Raw genomic sequence first — 18076 nt, 5'->3', positions numbered from 1 at the left:
GAAAAACACAGTAGTTTTTATTTCTACTTGAACTAACATTTTTTTAAATCAGAGAAAGGAAGTTAGCCAATTAAACCTTTCAGGAATTCATAATTCTGTCACTACTACTAGGTGCAGTTGTCCCCAATGAACTAAAAAACTTACCCGCCCAAAAGGTTCAAAGATTCCACGAAGCATATCTTCAGTTATATTGAAGTGTAATGATCCCACATACAGTCTCATGGGACCTGCGCTTCCTTTTTGTAGGTTATTAGCCATTGCTGCTGCTCTGTTTTTCTCTGCCTAGAAAAGTTATCCCAAATAGAAACAATACACATTACTAAATAAAGTGTAACAGTTAACTGTCCTACATATAACTGTGGAATGCTTCAGACTGTATTCAAAAACCGGGTGGGTGGGAGGGAGAGGGAGGGATGGAGAGAAGTACACTACAGAATAGGTCAAGTTCAAAAATTGTATTCTTACATTAAGCAAAAAACAAAGCATGCATATTAGCAGAAGCCCTCCAACTCACTGTATGTTTAGTGCACTCAAAAAAAATACTAAAAAAGGGGGGGGGGGCTTCCAATGATTCAAGATTAGGAGTCTGCTGTCATCACCAGTGTTTTTAGTGCAAAACAAGTTTTAACTAAGTTTCACCGTCTTAAAAATGCAGCTGTTGATAAATTAGGAGTGATTTCCACCTTTTGGTCTACTATCAAGCACTGTTTATCGTAAGTAACTAGGCACAAGCGTTAAGAAATATACTACTATTACTATCAACAATAATATTCAAGTAGATGGCATTTAAATTTGCAAATAGGCCTGCTAGTTTATTCTAATAAACTTTTTAATCTGCCATCTCTCTCTCTTAGCTGTTGTCAATCATTGTTTGGTCAAACTACTTTTGAAAAGTCCCCTAATCTTCAACAGCACAGGTTGACAAACTCAAACAACTGAAGTAAAAAATATACTGGACATATTCAAGCTCCTTGTATAACCCTAAATGACACTTCAGATCTATCCAGAATTGAGAATGGAATGTAAGGACTCGATCACAAGTGACTCATAGAATTGTAGAGTTGCAAGAGACCCGGAGGGTCATCTACTCCAACCCCCTGCAATGCAAGAATAAAGTGTACATGAAGTAAGATTTACTGATCATAACGGAGCTAGAACAGAAATTAGTATCAACTTACTTGAGATGCTTGTACAATAATTGGTACCCCCAAAACTCGTTGTCCTGTTAATCCAATTGCCAAAGGTACTGAACTAACATCAACAAATTCCACATAAGCAATTCCCTTGGAACGTCTGGAGTTTCTGTCTGAAATCATGCGTACATCACGGACCTAGAAAGATGGGAACAGTTAAAACTTGTTTTACCTATTTGAAAAGTTTAATCTGCATAGTCTTCAGTTTCCTCAGATTCCTGACTTAAGTATATCCAAGTAAGCAAATGTAATTTTGCAGTGTGCAGACAAGGTCTGGCTCACAGGTAATATTAAGCCACTGTTTAGCACTATGTGGACAAGCCTCAAGGAACATGAGCAAAGCATCAGTGTCGCACATTCCTCTCCCCTTCACCCAGAGCAGGACTTACAGAGTTTAATTACATGTTGAAAGCATCTTAGCATTATGTTTGAACAAGGGATCCATTTCATAACAAGCCAACTTAAAACCACATATTATTAAGCTAGTTCATTAAGTAAAATAAATATACAAAGACGAGCCATGACTACTCACACAGGACTATTCACATTTTTCCTACCGAGTGCCTTCAAATTAAAAATTATGTTTGAAACAAAATTTAATCATTTTTCAAACCTCTCTCATGCCTGCAGATAAACTTGTGAAAACATACAAGCAGTGCCATTTTTCAGTATTCAAGGAATGGTGCTTCAGTGCCCCAACACAGCTACCCTACTCTCCCTCAAAGACTTTCAATTGTTCCTTCAAATAATTAGCCAAGTATTATCTAAATTTTGCTACAATGTTACCATCTTATTTTGAAAGCAAGACACAAAATGGGGACATAGTTCTAGGCAAGGCATGTCCAACACATCAATCGTGATCGACTTGTGGATCGCTGACTGATTTTCGTTGATCACAGGCTGAGAAAGAAAAGCTTTTCTCTGCAGCCTGTGACGCAGCAGGAGCCGCTGCTGCCACCAGTCTCATGCAAGCCCAAGCGCCTCCTCCTCCAACCGAGGAAGCTAGCTCACCTTCCTTGCCTGACACCCGCTCTGCACTGTGCTCAGTGTGTGTGTGTTAGAGCGCAAGGGGGGGGGTGAGGAGGACGTGGTGCCCTGAGGGAGGGCTGGTGTGTATGGGGGGGTGTTCCCACAGGGTACTAACTTAGGGAGATAACATGATTGGACTCAGAACGAAAAGCTGAAGGAGAAAGACTGAGGTGGAGGGAAAGAGTGAGGATGCTGTGGGGGGGGGGGCGGGCAGGGAAGGAGAATCGCAGAGCAAGGAAGAAGCAACTCGGAAGAGTTAACAGAGAGAGAGAAGCTGGCTTCTCAGATCTTTTCTCATTTGCTTAGTTACTTGTTCATCTAGTAACTATTTGGATCTGTCATGATGATATCCAAACATAACTACTGTATCTGTGAAAGAAAGATCCCTTTATCACTCTCTCTATCTTAAATGACTTTGGAGGGTAGTAGATCACTGCCAATTTTTGATACTTGTTGGTAGATTGCAACCTACTTGAGGTTGGACGTGCCTGTTCTAGACAATCTGGTGTAGTAACAACTGTGAAAATTTCAGAGTCAAAAGTGTCAGCATCTTACACCATCAGAAAAGCAAGCAAATCATGGATGGATCCTGAGATTCTGTTTTTGCCAAATCCCCTCTCCCCACACCCCTGAAAGTCTACTCCAGAGGGGAAGAGAGGGAAATCAACAAAACTGCCTTTCCCCCTAACGTTAGATGGAGGCTCCACAGAATGGCACCTTAGGATCCAATCACATTGTTTTGCCAACATGCACAAGTTACTTACTTTCTCCTATTTCCAAAGAATTGCCAAAATAATGGAACAGGACAATCCTACTGTAACTTGGTTTTGTCTATGTCAGACATGTCCAACCAGTCAACCGCAATCAACCAATAGATCACAGGAGTGATCCCTGTTGATCGTGGGATTAAATAAAGTGGGCAAGGAATGTCACCACCCCTTCCCCTGCCTCCTGCCATAGCTGCAGGGAAGGCTGGGCGGCAAGCACAAGGAATGTTGCCCAGCCCAACCTTCCCGCCAGCAACAGGACCCAGTGCCGGGGGGAAGGACATTCCTTGCCTGCTCACTTGCCACCCAGCCCGCTGGGAAGGCAGGGTTGGGCGATATTCCTTGCGCTTGCTGCCTGGCCTTCACTGCTGCAGCAGTGGCCCTGGCGCTGGGTCCCTCCACCGCCGCCGGGAAGGCCGGGCCGGGCCGCAAGTGCAAAGAATGTCACCCAGCCTAGCCGTCACTGCTGCAGTAGTGGCCCTGGCACTGGGTCCCCCTGCTGCCGCAGGGAAGACCAGGACAGGCGGAAAGAACAAGGAATGTCGCCTGGCCCGGTCTTCCCGGAAGTGTGGGTAAAAGGGGGGGGGGAGGCACAATCGGGATCCACATCAGCTATGCGGCTACCTTTGATGGGGGGAGAGAAAGGGCTGGGGGGGGGGAGCTGGTTAAGTGGAGGGAGAGGGGCTGGCTGGGGGTGGGAAGAGAAGCCAACTGGCTCCTCAGAGAGAGAACTTTTGCCTCCCTTTCCTTCCCACCCCCACTTAAACTCCCCCCTCCTGCATCCACTTAGCTACCTCCTTCCACACACGCACCCCACACATGCACCTCGTCCCTCCAAAGACAATGGGTAGATCACAGCCTGCATTTTAAACTGGGAGTAGATCGCAGTCTCTTGTGAGTTGGTCATGCCTGGTCTATGTTATTTTAGCTAGCAAGTCCTCATGTGGAATCTTTAGATTTAGGCTAAAAATTCAGCAGCTCAATCTTGCAAATCATCCCAAATACTCCACTATATCTTAAATGGAATTTAATATTCAGAAAGTTTGAAAAATATCTGCTCAGTTATTCTGCTTTAAAAATATTAAGAGGAAACCGGAAGAAATTTGAGTTATTGATGCCTCACCTTTCCTACAGTAGAGAAAAACTCTTCCAAATCTCTTGGCCTAATTCTTGCAGCAAGCTGCATACAGAATACTGTTCGAGCATCTCTCTCCTCTGGAGTTAGATTATCAATTGGTTCTCTGAAAATAATAGATAAACCATGGTCAGTAATTTTCCATTTTAAAAGAAGATAATTTGAACAAATTTGTTCTGATATTCATTAAATCCATTTACATTCAGACACAGATGGAGGTTTAACATTCAAATAGCACATGCTTCAAGTAAGGCAGACAGGTACCCCTGTTTTTCAACTGCACCAGATATCCACAGTCCCCTTTAATGATGTGTCAATGTGTCAATGTCTCAATATCTCAGAATTCATTATTTATAGTGCAAAAAAAGGTATTGCCCTCAGAAAAGGGCTCTTTCCTGTGTAATGTATATTCCTACCCCAATATACAAGAATGTGTAACGCAGATGAAAAAGACAAAATAGGGTTGGGAGAAGGTGCTCGGGGTTAACAAAGGATGTTTTAGAGGTCTTGCACCCCGATTCTACAAGTATGCCTGGAAAAATCTGTTAATTTAATGGACATACTTCTAAGTACGTACACCTTACCTAATCCCAGCATTAGAAAGGAAATGCTTTTAACCTCAACGTACTTTAATAGTTGTGTATGTCTGAAATGAAAGAACGTATTCAGCCATTTTACAAATTTATGTCTTTCGATATTCTATCCATACAAAGGCAGTAATCAGTATAGCACTGGGCAGCAAGAGAAATGCAATGATGCATAGAAAAAATGAAGGCATATCACTGTATTTATCAAGCTTAAGCAGAATAGCACCTTTTACACACAAAAATGCATTGATCATATACTTTGCAACTGAAAGGCAATATTACAAAATCTCCCTCCAAACATTATTTACACCTTACTCTTGTAAAATGTCCACATTTTGCGGACTATGGCAAGAATGGGAGTAAGGTCTAAACCTAACAGCACTCTGTTCGCAAAGTGACCATGACTCCAGTTACAAGACTGCAAATTTATGCCTGACTGTGATCACTCTTTAATTCAATCAATCCCCCTATTTTCAAAGCAAGACCCCTATATGTGGATAGGCCAGACAGGAACACATAGGGGCCGAGATCTATACATGGGTGCCGCTAGCAAATTCTGGCAGGAGAGATGGATTAACAAGCTTAAGCTCACAGGAGCTCAAAGACAGTAGCTAGACTGAATGCAAGAAAACAGCCCAATGCTAGTTTTCTTTCAGCCTGGCCTGATGGGGAATGACCCTAATTGCCTGCCGTAAGTACTGAATTAAGCAGTGAAGGATGGCTTTTCAAAAAATGGGGGAGCAGGCAGCTGAGGCTAACATGACATTTGCCCATTGGGTCCATGAAACAGAGTTAAGAATAATCTCTGTAGGCCATAACTGCACCCCAAGCTCCTGCAGTTTAGCTGCCATTTGGGTCATCTTACCCAATGGTTCCATAGAGCCTAACTTAGGGAGACATTCCAGTGCCTCTACTCAGACCAGACAGTTCCTTCCTGCAGCAGATTGTTCCCATAGACCTGAGACACATCAGTGTGGAATGGAGAACAGCTGAAAGGAGCACAATATCTCTTGCTGCTCCGTGAAAATTTTACAAAAATCTACTTATAGCTCAGGATGCGGGTGGCGCTGTGGGTTAAACCACAGAGCCTAGGACTTGCCGATCAGAAGGTCAGCGGTTCGAATCCCCTGACGGGGTGTGCTCCCTTTGCTCGGTCCCTGCTCCTGCCAACCTAGCAGTTCGAAAGCACGTCAAAGTGCAAGTAGATAAATAGGTACTGCTCCGGCAGGAAGGTAAATGGCGTTTCCGTGCGCTGCTCTGGTTCGCCAGAAGCGGCTTAGTCATGCTGGCACATGACCCAGAAGCTGTACGCCGGCTCCCTCAGCCAATAAAGCGAGATGAGCGCCGCAACCCCAGAGTCGGCCACGACTGGACCTAATGGTCAGGGGTCCCTTTACCTTTACTTATAGCTCATTAATGTCAAATGCATAAGTCACCTTCACACAGAGGTGTATCACAGATGCCTTTCAAAGGACGTTCCTATTAATGGCCAGAGAAAGCAAAAGGTCGTACTACCAGTAATAAAAGAACATCAAATTCTGTAGTGCTACCAACATCCACAACACTTCAGAACTGCCACAATCAATCAAAATAGGTGCACTCTATGCTACTCATGCCAAATTAAAATACTAACAATAACCTTGGCTTGCAGAGGCAGCACACTAAACATGCACAGAGAGCATGTTCTGGAAGCTGAAAGGTGAGAATGAGATTTGCACAGAAAGCAACTGAGACACCTCATATAATATTCAACACTGCACAGTCAATTTAAATAGTAGTATTCAACTGCCTACCTCACAGGACTCTTGTCTTTTCTAAATGGACTTTTGCTCCTAGATCGTCGTCTACTGTGGAAAAAAGGATACAACCAATTATGAAGGTATTAAATACATCAAAATAGATAATTAAATAGTCACCATAAAATAAGAGAAGGAAACCTTATTTTAATGTTGTGAGGCAAGCCAATCTTTCCTCTGATGGCACTGTTAAATTTTGGACCAGAACTAGATTAAAAAAAAGACAAGACAATATATTACTAAGCAAGTTCATTATTGGCAGGAACAATCTTGAAAGAAACTAAATGCTAACTGGTGTTCACTTTACAAGTATATTTGAAAGCAAGTGGGATGCAGTAAGGCAGATATGTGAAGCATATCCAAAATTAACCTGAGATATCATTTTGACATTATGAGAAAGTCTGGGCTAGTTCTCAGATGATTTAGTGCAAAACACACACACACACACACACACACACACATATATATATATATATATATATATATATATATATGAGAGAACAAGAAGGCGTGCAAGCAAAGTCTCAGGCTTGCATGGTCTGTCTTATCCTCCCCCTGTATGGCAAGGACATAAGGCATTATGTATGAACCAAATATTGTTATTCCACCATTACAGTGATTACCCTCTCCGATACTGCAAAAGAAAATTGTGTCACTGCCACAGTCATACTTTGATTTCAGATCCCACGATACTGGAAGCAGATTTCTCTTAAGTTATCTGCTTAAAAGTATTTTGAAAAACCTAAGCTAAGGTACAGAAATGTATACATCTTAAAATTGAGGCTTATGCAGCTATATTAAAAGGTTAGTTTGCCTTTTTTTAAAAAAAATAAAACTTATACTTTTATTACATTTCCTGCTTATTCAGCAATGAAATATTAGAACTAAAATGTCAATTTTGCGCAACATACTAGGGGCTTCTGTAACGGCCTCTGAATCGCCGTTCTCTACTTCTTGAACGGCTGCGTCTCCGTTCTTTACTTCTACTGCGCTTCCTCTCCCGACTTTTGCTCTTCTTCCTCTCACGATCACGACTTCGTTTGCGCTCCTTACTTCTACTCCTCTTCCTGTCATGGCTACGACTTCTGCTCTTGCTCTTTTTTCTCCTGAACGGGACAAACAACACAAGTTTAGGTGTCTTTTTTTTCAAAAGCAGCAAATAATAAGATCCACTTAAAAGTTAGACTATGAATTGGGTAGGTAGGCAAGTTTTAAAAATCCCCATCAAGTAAGTTATGGCAACTGCAGCATGAATGCAAATTTTCTTTATAATGTACATTATTTTTTAAATAATGCAATCATTCTTTAATCAAATTACATAATTTATTTTAATTCTCTCTAAACCATTTATACAATAGTTAAAAGCAATGCACTGGGTATGTACAAGCCTTCAAGATGACAGCACACATTCACAAGCATACCCTCAACCAGGATAAACATACGGGTACCTCACTCTTTAAAATATCTACCTCCCTCCTAGGAGGAGGAATATTTTATCAAACAGAAGACACAAAAATGTTTAAACTGCAGATAACTATACCTACCAAGTTCCTTTGCAGAAATGTCAGGTTCATAGTTGATTCTGAACTGTTCATTTAATGAGATTCTCTTTCCACTCTACTGCCTGCTCACGCTAGATATGTTCCAAATGGAGAAGGAATAAGTCCCATTGGAGCAAGTAGCTTGGATCCCAGGTGCCCTTCTGCTAGCGGAAAGCCTCTTCCACTCACAGAAGGGCTGTTTCCGACCTAGCGGAAGAGCATTGCATGAGAAAAGCAACCCCAAATCCAAAGAATTGCTTCTGTTTGCATAAGCTATTTTCAAGACGTTATTACGGCCCACTAGTTTATCCTACAGCTTCCTTATTCACTATTTCTCTCATACTGTAGACGCAGTATGCTACCTTGTGCTGCTGGCTTGTGAGAAATATTTTACTATCACTTGCAAGAAAATTCAAACAGCACAAATACATTGTCTTCTTCCCCTCATTTATCTGGATCCAATTCAATGATTTAGCCCCTTAAGAGTTATATATTCTAAACCATTTGCTGGTTATAACAGAAATGCAAAGTATTTTTAAGAGGGGGAAAACCTACAGAAGTAACATAGGGACCCAAAGACAGGTTCAAAAGTAAGAACATATACATACTGCATTACCCCAAAAGACATAATTAGTCTATATTAGGGTTTCTCCATGCTTATAACCAGGGACAAATAATGTTTCCACTGTAAAGAGGCAGACATGTACCAAGAACGAAGGAACTGGTTGCCTCTAAGTACACGTCTCAGAACAGGGAGATATTTTTAGTAGCAGAACTGAGCTCACAATCCTTTCATATGAAAATTCATCCTTAATTCCCCTTAATTACTTTTTTCAGTAGCATAATATGGGGAGCCCTTTTGGTTTGCTGGTAAACAGTTGGAGTCAGAAACTGTTGCAGTTCTACTGCAAAAAATCCAGAGGTACTCCCTCCTGTGCCTCTCCTTTAAAGGATTTAGAGCATAAGTGTTCACAAAACTCTATTTGTTGACCCTGGTTTATTAGAGTGGTGCATTTATTTTTTACTTAAGCTGTAATATCCTAACAAGAGTACTGAATTTCTTAAAAGTTGTTTAAGCTAACAACACCTGACTATAATCTGCACTTTTCATTTCACAAGGTTTATTGCATCCAGAGTATTCAACCTTGTGCAGGAGTAAGGTCACTAAACTGGACAACTGGAATTAATTCAAGAGTTAAGATCTCACTCAGATTCTATTCTAAACTAAGAGATTGAACAAATTCATAGTACAACTTGAATCAGTTATGTTTCTACCCTGTACACAGGAAGACAAGTAGGTTATAAATCGGATAGCTTCAATGAGCAAAAACCAGGGCCTTGGTTTGTAATCACAAGGAGGACCATTTGTTTCTACTGTGATTTGTCAATTAAAATTCAAGAAATCCATAGGCTAAACAATCAACTCAAACCTAAGGAGTTTACCTAGCATGATATTAGTGAGATATTATAGATGGTATTCCTCTTTGCAGTCAGATATCCTCAAGAAACATCCTTATAGAAAGCAATTCTTCTTTGATTCCCAGATGACAAAAACTGTCAATACAGGAATAACCAGATGAAATATTGCCAATATCCCCCTTCCCAAGGAAAATGTATAGATTTGAGACCTAATACCTATGTAAGGAATTATTGCAACATGTGCATTTTCATATACCTGGAACCTACAAGCCCAGTAACTTAAGGCTGCCTGTTAATTATAATACGTGGTTTTTTTCTAGTTTGCCTTTTCTTTTAAGCTGTAAGACTCTTGTATCAGTTATGTACCGAACATGAATGTGGCAAGTAAAACATTTATGGGAACTACAAGAATTTTCCTACTGCAGGAATAAAAAGAAACTCTGAGAAGACACTGAAGTTCAAACTTGGACCTACAATTAATGTTCATATCATTATTATTAAATAACAAGTGTGACCAATTGTTTCTCCATAAAAATATAAAACATAGCATGTGAAATTTACCTAAGTTTAAAATTAGGTTTTCAACTCCTTTCTACCAAATAAGTCAAATAATTTAAATTTCTAATAAATCTGTCACATCAAGAATGCATAATGGATGCTTGCATATGCCATCAGGAAAGCTGCAATTTACTCTCATAACAAAAGATTTCACCCCAGTACTGCCTACACTACAGGAATGAAGTTCTGTAAAGAAAAGATAAGGGCTTTCTTAAATTGTCTTTCTTCCTTGTAGCAGCACATTGCCACAGTTACAAGTTGCAGCTCAAGAACATGATTTTCATCCAACAAACAATTTGTTGAGTATATAGATAGGCTTATGGTTGCAGCAAATGTGCAAACCAACCCGCAAATCACCTGTTGGAACTTTGAGAGACTGGCATACTAGCAATAGCATTAAAAGTGGGCTGGTTTTTATGCAGCACTAAAATATAGCTTAGTGCTACATGGGATAAGCATGAGAAAAGCTTCAGGTTCACAAACTCCCGTTCTAGGCAAGAGTGATTTAAAATGAGCCAGCTTCATAACCCATGGTTTGAAATTAGCTCGCTCAGAAACCTGACTAGAGATTGTTTTATATCATGATCTCTGGTTCATACATAAGAAGTCAGAAATTATGGAAAGTGAACCAAAACACTGAGGAAATCTTTCTCCCAACTGCATGGAAGCAGAGGAACAAGAGACCTCAAAGCTTTACTCAGGCTCATTTCAATTCATACATGTAAAACTAAACCACTGTTGTGTGTACAAGTTGAATAAGAAAGTATTACTGAGAAGATTGCTCATTTCCAAATATTTTAATAGCTTGGGAACAGCAAAGACCAATCAAGTGGAAGAGCTTCTTTCGAATCATGAGAAGCACTTCAGAAAACCTTATACACTATATGAGAAAAAAATTAATGCTTGGAACTACAGACAAAAAATCACTTTCATGTTGTGCATGGGAGGTCAGTGATAGTGCATCCTAAAGATTAACTATGAAGAATGTAATAAAATAAAACCACTTCATGTGCAGCATGCTGCCCCAAACTGAACCTAAAGAAAAATGTAATAAATGGGCACCAGTCATGCCTAATACAGGCTTCAAATCGTCTTCATTTCTCAACAGCATGCCAGCAATACAAAATGCTCTGCAACACAGTACATATGTATGTATGTACATACATAATCAGGCTACTATAATGAAGCAGTCAAACTGGTAAAAAGGTATGTTCCTTCTAATCAACAATTCCTAACCAAGCTGGTGCAGCAATACAACTGCTAGCACATTTGCAAAGCTAAACCGGGTACAATATTGTTTCAAATTAGATGGAGGACCACCTGTTGAAATTCCTGCATTGCAGACGGTTGGACTAGATGACTCAGGGCCCCTTCTACAATTCTTTGATTCTATGAGTATGATCACCACTTTGGAGGATTTGCTTTTTTATTATTTCTGCAGGAGTGTGTGTTTGTGTGTGTATATCAAATTACACACTTTCCATTGGACTTGTAAGCTTGAGAGTTAGTGTGGTGTAACTGTTAAGAGTATCAGACTAGGACCTGAAACCTGAATGCCCACTTGGCTATGAAGCTTACTGGGTGACCATAGGCCTCTTAGCCCAACCTACCTCACAGGGTTGTTGTGGGGAATAATTGAGGTGGGAGAGAGCTATGTACACCATCTTGAGCTCCTTGGAGAATAAGGTGTTCTAAATTGCAACAAATGATTAATGTATTTAACGTAAGCAGTAGTGCACACAGTGACAAAGGTTTTCTGGAAAACTAGGGTAATATGCATAGGGTAATTTTCCATTTGCACCAGAAATTGTTTTGATGCCCAGGAGCATGGGTGGTGGACAATCTAGCCTGTGGGCCAATCTTGTCCTGTCAGGAGGTTCAAGTTGCTCCATGAGGTCATTTTCCCAAAACCACACTGCCTGTCTATCAGCTGACAATAGTTGTGATGTCATCTAATGGGCTTGAGGATAGGGTTGATTTAACACATTCCTGTTCCCAGCAAGGAGTGAGTCTACAGCCAAAGCAGCAAGATTTAACCCCCTCCTTGTGAGCCAAAAAGTATTGGGGGGGGGATTCCGAATTCTGGAAGGGTTTTGTATGGAACTCCCTGCTAAAACAGAGCGGGGGATTTGTTTTAGCAGGGAATTTCAACACAATCCGCTTCATAGGGTTTAGCCTTCCCAGAATGTAGGAAAATACTTTTTAATTTTAGCTGCACCTTTGGGACTTTAAAGCACTTTGCATCATTGTGACATCAGGTGGCTGATGGGTTGGTGGCTCCTGATAAAAATCTATCTCATGGAGCCAAAAAGGTTCTTCAACACCTGCCCTAGAGACTCATCTAATCATGTTTATTTAACTTGTATTTATTAAAAAAAAAGGCAAAAATTCTGAAACTGCCAAGCATGCCTAATATTGTATTTGCAACTGATATCCATTTGATGTTAATAATGAAAGAAAAGCTCTGGAACTTTCCCCACCCTACATAAAACCAAATAATGCTGTTTTCCTAATAAAATACATGCAGTCATCATGACTGTAAAAGCTTGTGCATTTGCTACTATTCTATTTTGCTTCAAGTTAAATTATAGCACACATCTGCAAGAAACTGAAAACACTGGTATCAATAGGTAAATAACACGTTTATTAGTCACCCGCCCAGAAAATTAACCTTAATCCAAATTGTATTTGTTGCAGTTAGTTTTTGCTTAGTTTATACTAAAATGTATCTTTTTTGCATATGGTAAATGGCTAAACAAAATCCCTGTTGTTTTATGCATATTGAATGTTTTGCACCATCCATTTTTCACTTTTAGGATCTTACCCCATATACACCCGCTCAATTGCTTCAATCTGCAGAACTGGCACTCTTACAGGTGCCACATAATACTCGTTCCACACTTGTAGTAATCAATCTTTTAGTGGCAGCACCTACAGTTTGGAACTCCAGGCCTGACAGGTTCCTTCGTTGTATTCCTCTGTGCCTGCTTAAAGCATTTCTGTTTAGACAACCCTATCCATAAATGCAGAACCTACATGAGATTTTTGTCTTTTGGCTACTGCTGGCTTTAATAATCTCTGAATGCTTAAATACATGTTTTTAATAGAGGATTTTAATGTTGTATGTTATATTTTTGTAAGCTTCTTAGAAGTTCTCTTAGGTAAAGTTGCCCCTGATTGTTAGGTCCAGTCGCAGACAACTCTGGGGTTTCGCGCTCATCTCACTCTATAGGCCGAGGGAGCCAGCGTTTGCCCGCAGACAGCTTGCGGGTCATGTGGCCAGGATGACTAAGCCGGCTCGGGTGAACCAGAGCAGTGCACGGAAACGCCATTTACCTTCCCGCCAGAGCGCTACCTATTTATCTACTTGCACTGCATGCTTTCGAACTGCTAGGTGGGCAAGAAGTTCTCTTACATTAATTTAAATGAACCTTTTTTGGCATGATGCTTTGTTATATTGTAGATCATTTCCCATCATTTGGGGCCTTTTTAGCTATGAATTAAGCAAAAGGTCAGGATTTTAAAAGCCCTGAACAAACCAACAGGGTATGAAGTCTACACCTTTTAATGCACCCAGACAGGAAAACACCTTCATGAAATTGTCCATGTCCATAAAAGTTTAGCTCAGGGATGGGGAACCTCTTACCCTCTTGGCATGGCCTATTGTCAGGGATGGAAGGTGTAGTCCAGCAACATCTGAAGGGCCACAGGTTCCCCATCCCAGATTTAGCCCATGAGATCAGTGGGGCTACATAAAACTACATTAAAAAAACAAAAACGTTTAGCACTTTTTCCCTGTTCACCCAATGGCTGACAGAACAAAGTCTCTTGTAAATTCTTGAGGGTGACAGGAGACGGCAGAACATTCCTCAACACCTAGGACAAGCAACAAAAAGCTAAGTTAACATCTTCCCACCAAGATAACATTTAATAAAAAGGAGACTGTCCAGCCAGTTGTTTGTTGCCTGCTGTGGTTGTAAGACCATGAGTTTCAGGCTGCCTTGCAGTTAAGTTAGTACAGCAAAGGGTCCAAAATGCTTTAATGAAATATTAACGCATATTTCCTCTAATTCCTACTACAAAGGAATTAAAAAGGTTCTGGGAAGTAACTTACTGTGAGCTTTTGTAAAAAAAACCGTCCTTTTTTGAGAATAAATCCTCTTTCTTATCCCACTGACCTATGACATTATTAACCTTTCATACAACACCATCAACCTATTATTGTGGCTTGCAGTCTTAAGATATGAACAGGAGTTTTTCTCTAATAAAAGCAAGTCAGGGAGCCTAAAATAGTATTATTCAGGGTATTTAAATTTTCACTTTGGGTGGTATCCAGTGGAGACTGTCAGCAGACAAAAGGGAATCTGTCAATGGAAGGGAGAGAATAGTTTTATTAATCTCCCATTCCCCCTAAGGTACCCCACACACTATCTAAATCTGCTCCAGAAGGTTGGGGGAGCAGAAATAATTAAAAATAACCTTTCAGCAGCTGAAAGTCACCACTGGACACGATCCACTGAATAAAATGGCCAACAAGGCTGGTAGAGAAGCTGGTTTCCTTCTAACACCATTACATTTGGATAAGAGAGAATACAGCATGACTCCTTCTTCTATGTACTGTGTTCCACTTTATAAAAGTAAAACCACCAGGGAAAGGAAATTAGAAGTTTCCAGTTACTTCCACTATCAAATACTACAAAGAGAAAGGAGCTATCTACCTTCCCAATACAAGCTGTCTTTACATGAACAAGGCAATCTACCTCAGATACTCCCCAAGTGTAATTTAGGCAGATGAGTCTTATTTCTATATTGTGCACATTTTTAAACAGTAGTTTACTCCTCTCATTTCCACAAGAAGGGCCACATTCTGCACAGGTAGCAAAGACATGCTCTCAGAAGGAAAGAGTAGACTGTACTTTTCCAGTAGCCGTTTTTTGATGGGATGGCTCTGGGAAGAAACATATTATTCTTTTTAAGAGCAAAGTTCAGTCTCTTGCGCTCTCTCGTCTCTCAGCAGTAAGTTTAAGTAAACGTTTAGTCACTGTTGATATTAATGAAACAATCCACTATCCAAAAAGGATCTGTTCAGCAGGGAGTGGGGAAATGATTCTGTTTTCCACCACAGTAAAAGACTAGTGTTTGAGTTTTTATTGCTTAGAAAAGCACAGCCCTATGCAAAGGCAGTTTTGCTTAAAGTGGTATTTTGTTTGTTTTCTCAGCTAACCATTGCTAAACAAAGGAACTGATGCTTCAGAAATTGACTGTTTTTATCTGGAGATATTTAAAGAAAGGATATGCAAGTTGACCCCCAAGGTTCCCTTTTATTTAAAAGAAGCAGATCATCTCACTGGAAAACTATTTAATTTAGTTTTTAGAACTATTCCAGTTCTGTTTCATTAGCCCTCTCTGTTATATTAAAATATTTTGCTTCCATTTTCTAGAAGAGGGAAAAAAACTAGGGGAAACCAGCAACTCTCACTGTGTTCCCAAATAGCTTATCAAGATACTGCCAAACACTGTTCTTTTGTCCTACGACTATGAAGCATGACTGGCTGGAACTCGAGGAAAAGACTGTTCTGTGGTGACTTCAACCTTACAGAATTAGCTGAGAAGTCACCTTAAGCCAACCCACACATACTTCTCAACATTCCAGAAAGATAGGTATGCTAGCCTAAAGTAGTTCCAAGGTGCTTCAACAATACAAGTTCTTATGCCCAAGATTCCACAGTCAAATTTATTCCATTTGGAAATTTACCTTAAAAAGTTCACTTGCGCTACAATCCCATGTCCACTGGAAATAAGCACCAATGAACGCAGTGGATCTGTCCATGTATCTGTCACAGACTATATATTTAGCTGTATTTAATTTCTTTTGAAAGATGACCCGGTGGAAATTTTTGGAATTGAACAAGGATTCCAGTTGTCTCTTTCAAAAGTTTATGTTGGGAGTAAAATATTCTGTTTGCTTAAAAACTGAAGAACACTAATATTACTGAGAGAAGAGGGCCTGGCTGCCAAAGAATGTTTCCTAGGAATAATGACAAATTCAGTAATACCAATGGATACTTACTTCTTGCTGCGCTCTTCATGGCCATTGGCACTGCTCAATTTGTTCTCATCCTAAGCAGGGTTGATAGAAGAACATCGTGAGGACGAAGTGGAAACATTTCAAGTGGTCAAAAGGGTAATGGGAATAGGGATAAGAAAATACAAAACAAAAATTTTAATACTAAAATTATTTTACATTTAATATGGAGTGCTACTAGTTAATGTAGACTTGTTTAACCACTTTGTTGCTTATAGTTAAGTCATACAATTACAAATACAAGAATTACTATTAAAAATATATATTTAAATCGTACAAACTTCCTTACGTGACTTTAAAGTTATCCTGAAGTTTTCAGCACTCAAGTGGTTAAATAAATAAAATGTAAAAAGAAATTTCACGTTTAAAACATTTTCATGTACTATAATCCCTTTGACCAGTACCAAGGCTATATCTCTGCCTAAGCCCCAAGTGGCCATGCTAGCAGCCAGCCACTATCGATTTCCTGTGACCGATGCCAGTCCTGAGATCTTCGCCCATTTTCGTTGGAGGGTTGGGACTGTAAGAGCTTGATGCCACCTCTGTCACACATCTCGCCCTGAAGCAAACAGGGATTCACACTGCTTTAGTAACGTCGACTCCCAAGTCAGTCATCAATAATCCAACCAGTCCAGCCTAAATATTCCCTATTTCCATACCTGTTTACATGGAAAATATCCATGTTAAACTAGCACACAAGATTCTTAACATTACAAATTATGATTTGTTTCAAAATGTTACATAGCTAATTAATATTACATAAAACTAAACATGAAAATTTAAAAGGTTACAAACACTTGTTCAAAACTCATACCGCATAGCTGTACTAAACATACTTCAAAATGAACTAATAGTTGCTGTTATGTTTATTGTAGTTATCACACCAGTTACACCATGAGTTCAACTGCTACATTACTTAATTTTTTGTATATATAGATTTGTGAAGCCAGTGCTACTGCATGCATAATTTAATAGTTTCACCAATATCCAGTGAAAAACTAAATACATTTGCTGCCTGTTTAGATCTAGAAGCTAGGTATTAAATATTCAGAAATGTAGAAAATTATATCAAAGTTGCTAAATTAAATAAATAGAAGAGTACTCTTTCACAACGAACGGTAGACTGCAACAATATTTTGTTTTACTATTACTAAAATGTGAACTATTCAGGGATCCAAGAATTTTTGGAAAGGTCTTTCGCACAACAGTTAATTGCCTCCTATCCTGTTAAAGATTAATCACCCGTCTATCTTTTTTTTAAAAAATGAGGTCACTCTTCTTCCATTAAGCAGTCTAAGTATTTGCTTGCCATGAACTTGGGGAAGAGATTATTCTTGGAACCCTGCTATTTGCCCAAACCACTGCATTCACCTTGTTGCTAATCCAAAATTGAGCTGGTAGTTTTTAGGAGTGTTTTCCGTTTGTTTGGTTTTTTTGTTTTTACCTAGGGGGACCACGGTACAGCGATACGTCACTCAATTACTACCTTATGATTGACAGTTCACACTGGAATCAAAGGTGAATTCATGGGAGTAGAGGTGAGATATCGTTAGGCAAGTCTACAAAGAGAGATAGATGGGCATTTATTCATCACGCTGAAGTGAAACTACTGCACAATATAATTACATTAACAGCATATAGTTACTCGTAAGATACACGTAACGCACGTCCAATAAGATAAATCATGAGGGCTCCGGGGATGTTAGTTTACAGTTCAGCAGTAGTTTCATGAATAATGCTAAATGAATAGTGATAAAGCCCTTATTAGCATATTTTCTCACCTTCTTATAAGGAGCTTCAAGCATTGCTTCAATATCAATATCATCAGCCATTTTTCACGACACCTAGAAAGAGGAAAAAGTTCCTTTAGTCAAGCATGTACTAATCCAGACTAGTTCAAAAATTAAGAGCTTGATGATTCTGATGGTGACAAAAGTTGCATCAGTCCACACTTCCAAATGATTCA

The 18076-nt window shown here is 39.7% G+C and overlaps 1 protein-coding gene across 7 annotated transcripts in view; it reads right to left on the bottom strand.

Moving 5' to 3' along the window:
- Positions 1–18076, bottom strand: part of RBM39 (RNA binding motif protein 39) — a 35432-nt gene that overhangs the window by 10013 nt on the left and 7343 nt on the right. Inside the window, exons 2-11 of one of the 7 annotated variants that reach the window (XM_081196348.1) lie at positions 17892–17954; positions 17597–17669; positions 16515–16669; positions 16096–16145; positions 7419–7613; positions 6649–6714; positions 6505–6558; positions 4113–4230; positions 1179–1331; positions 145–282 (exon numbers count right to left, since the gene is read on the bottom strand). In XM_081196348.1, coding sequence (XP_081052474.1) covers positions 145–282; positions 1179–1331; positions 4113–4230; positions 6505–6558; positions 6649–6714; positions 7419–7613; positions 16096–16145; positions 16515–16550 — 810 coding nt within the window. In that variant the 5' untranslated portion in view covers positions 16551–16669; positions 17597–17669; positions 17892–17954. Of the gene's footprint in view, positions 1–144; positions 283–1178; positions 1332–4112; positions 4231–4708; positions 4734–6504; positions 6559–6648; positions 6715–7418; positions 7614–13671; positions 13784–16095; positions 17670–17891; positions 17955–18076 lie in introns of those variants that run through there. The other 6 variants (XM_081196350.1, XM_081196349.1, XM_081196347.1 and 3 more) reach the window with 6 other exon arrangements.

This window comes from Podarcis bocagei, assembly GCF_964188305.1.
Source record: "Podarcis bocagei genome assembly, chromosome: 5".
Lineage (NCBI taxonomy): Eukaryota > Metazoa > Chordata > Lepidosauria > Squamata > Lacertidae > Podarcis > Podarcis bocagei.
Note: the sequence above shows the minus strand (reverse complement) of the source record. Positions and strands in the feature narration are given on the sequence as shown.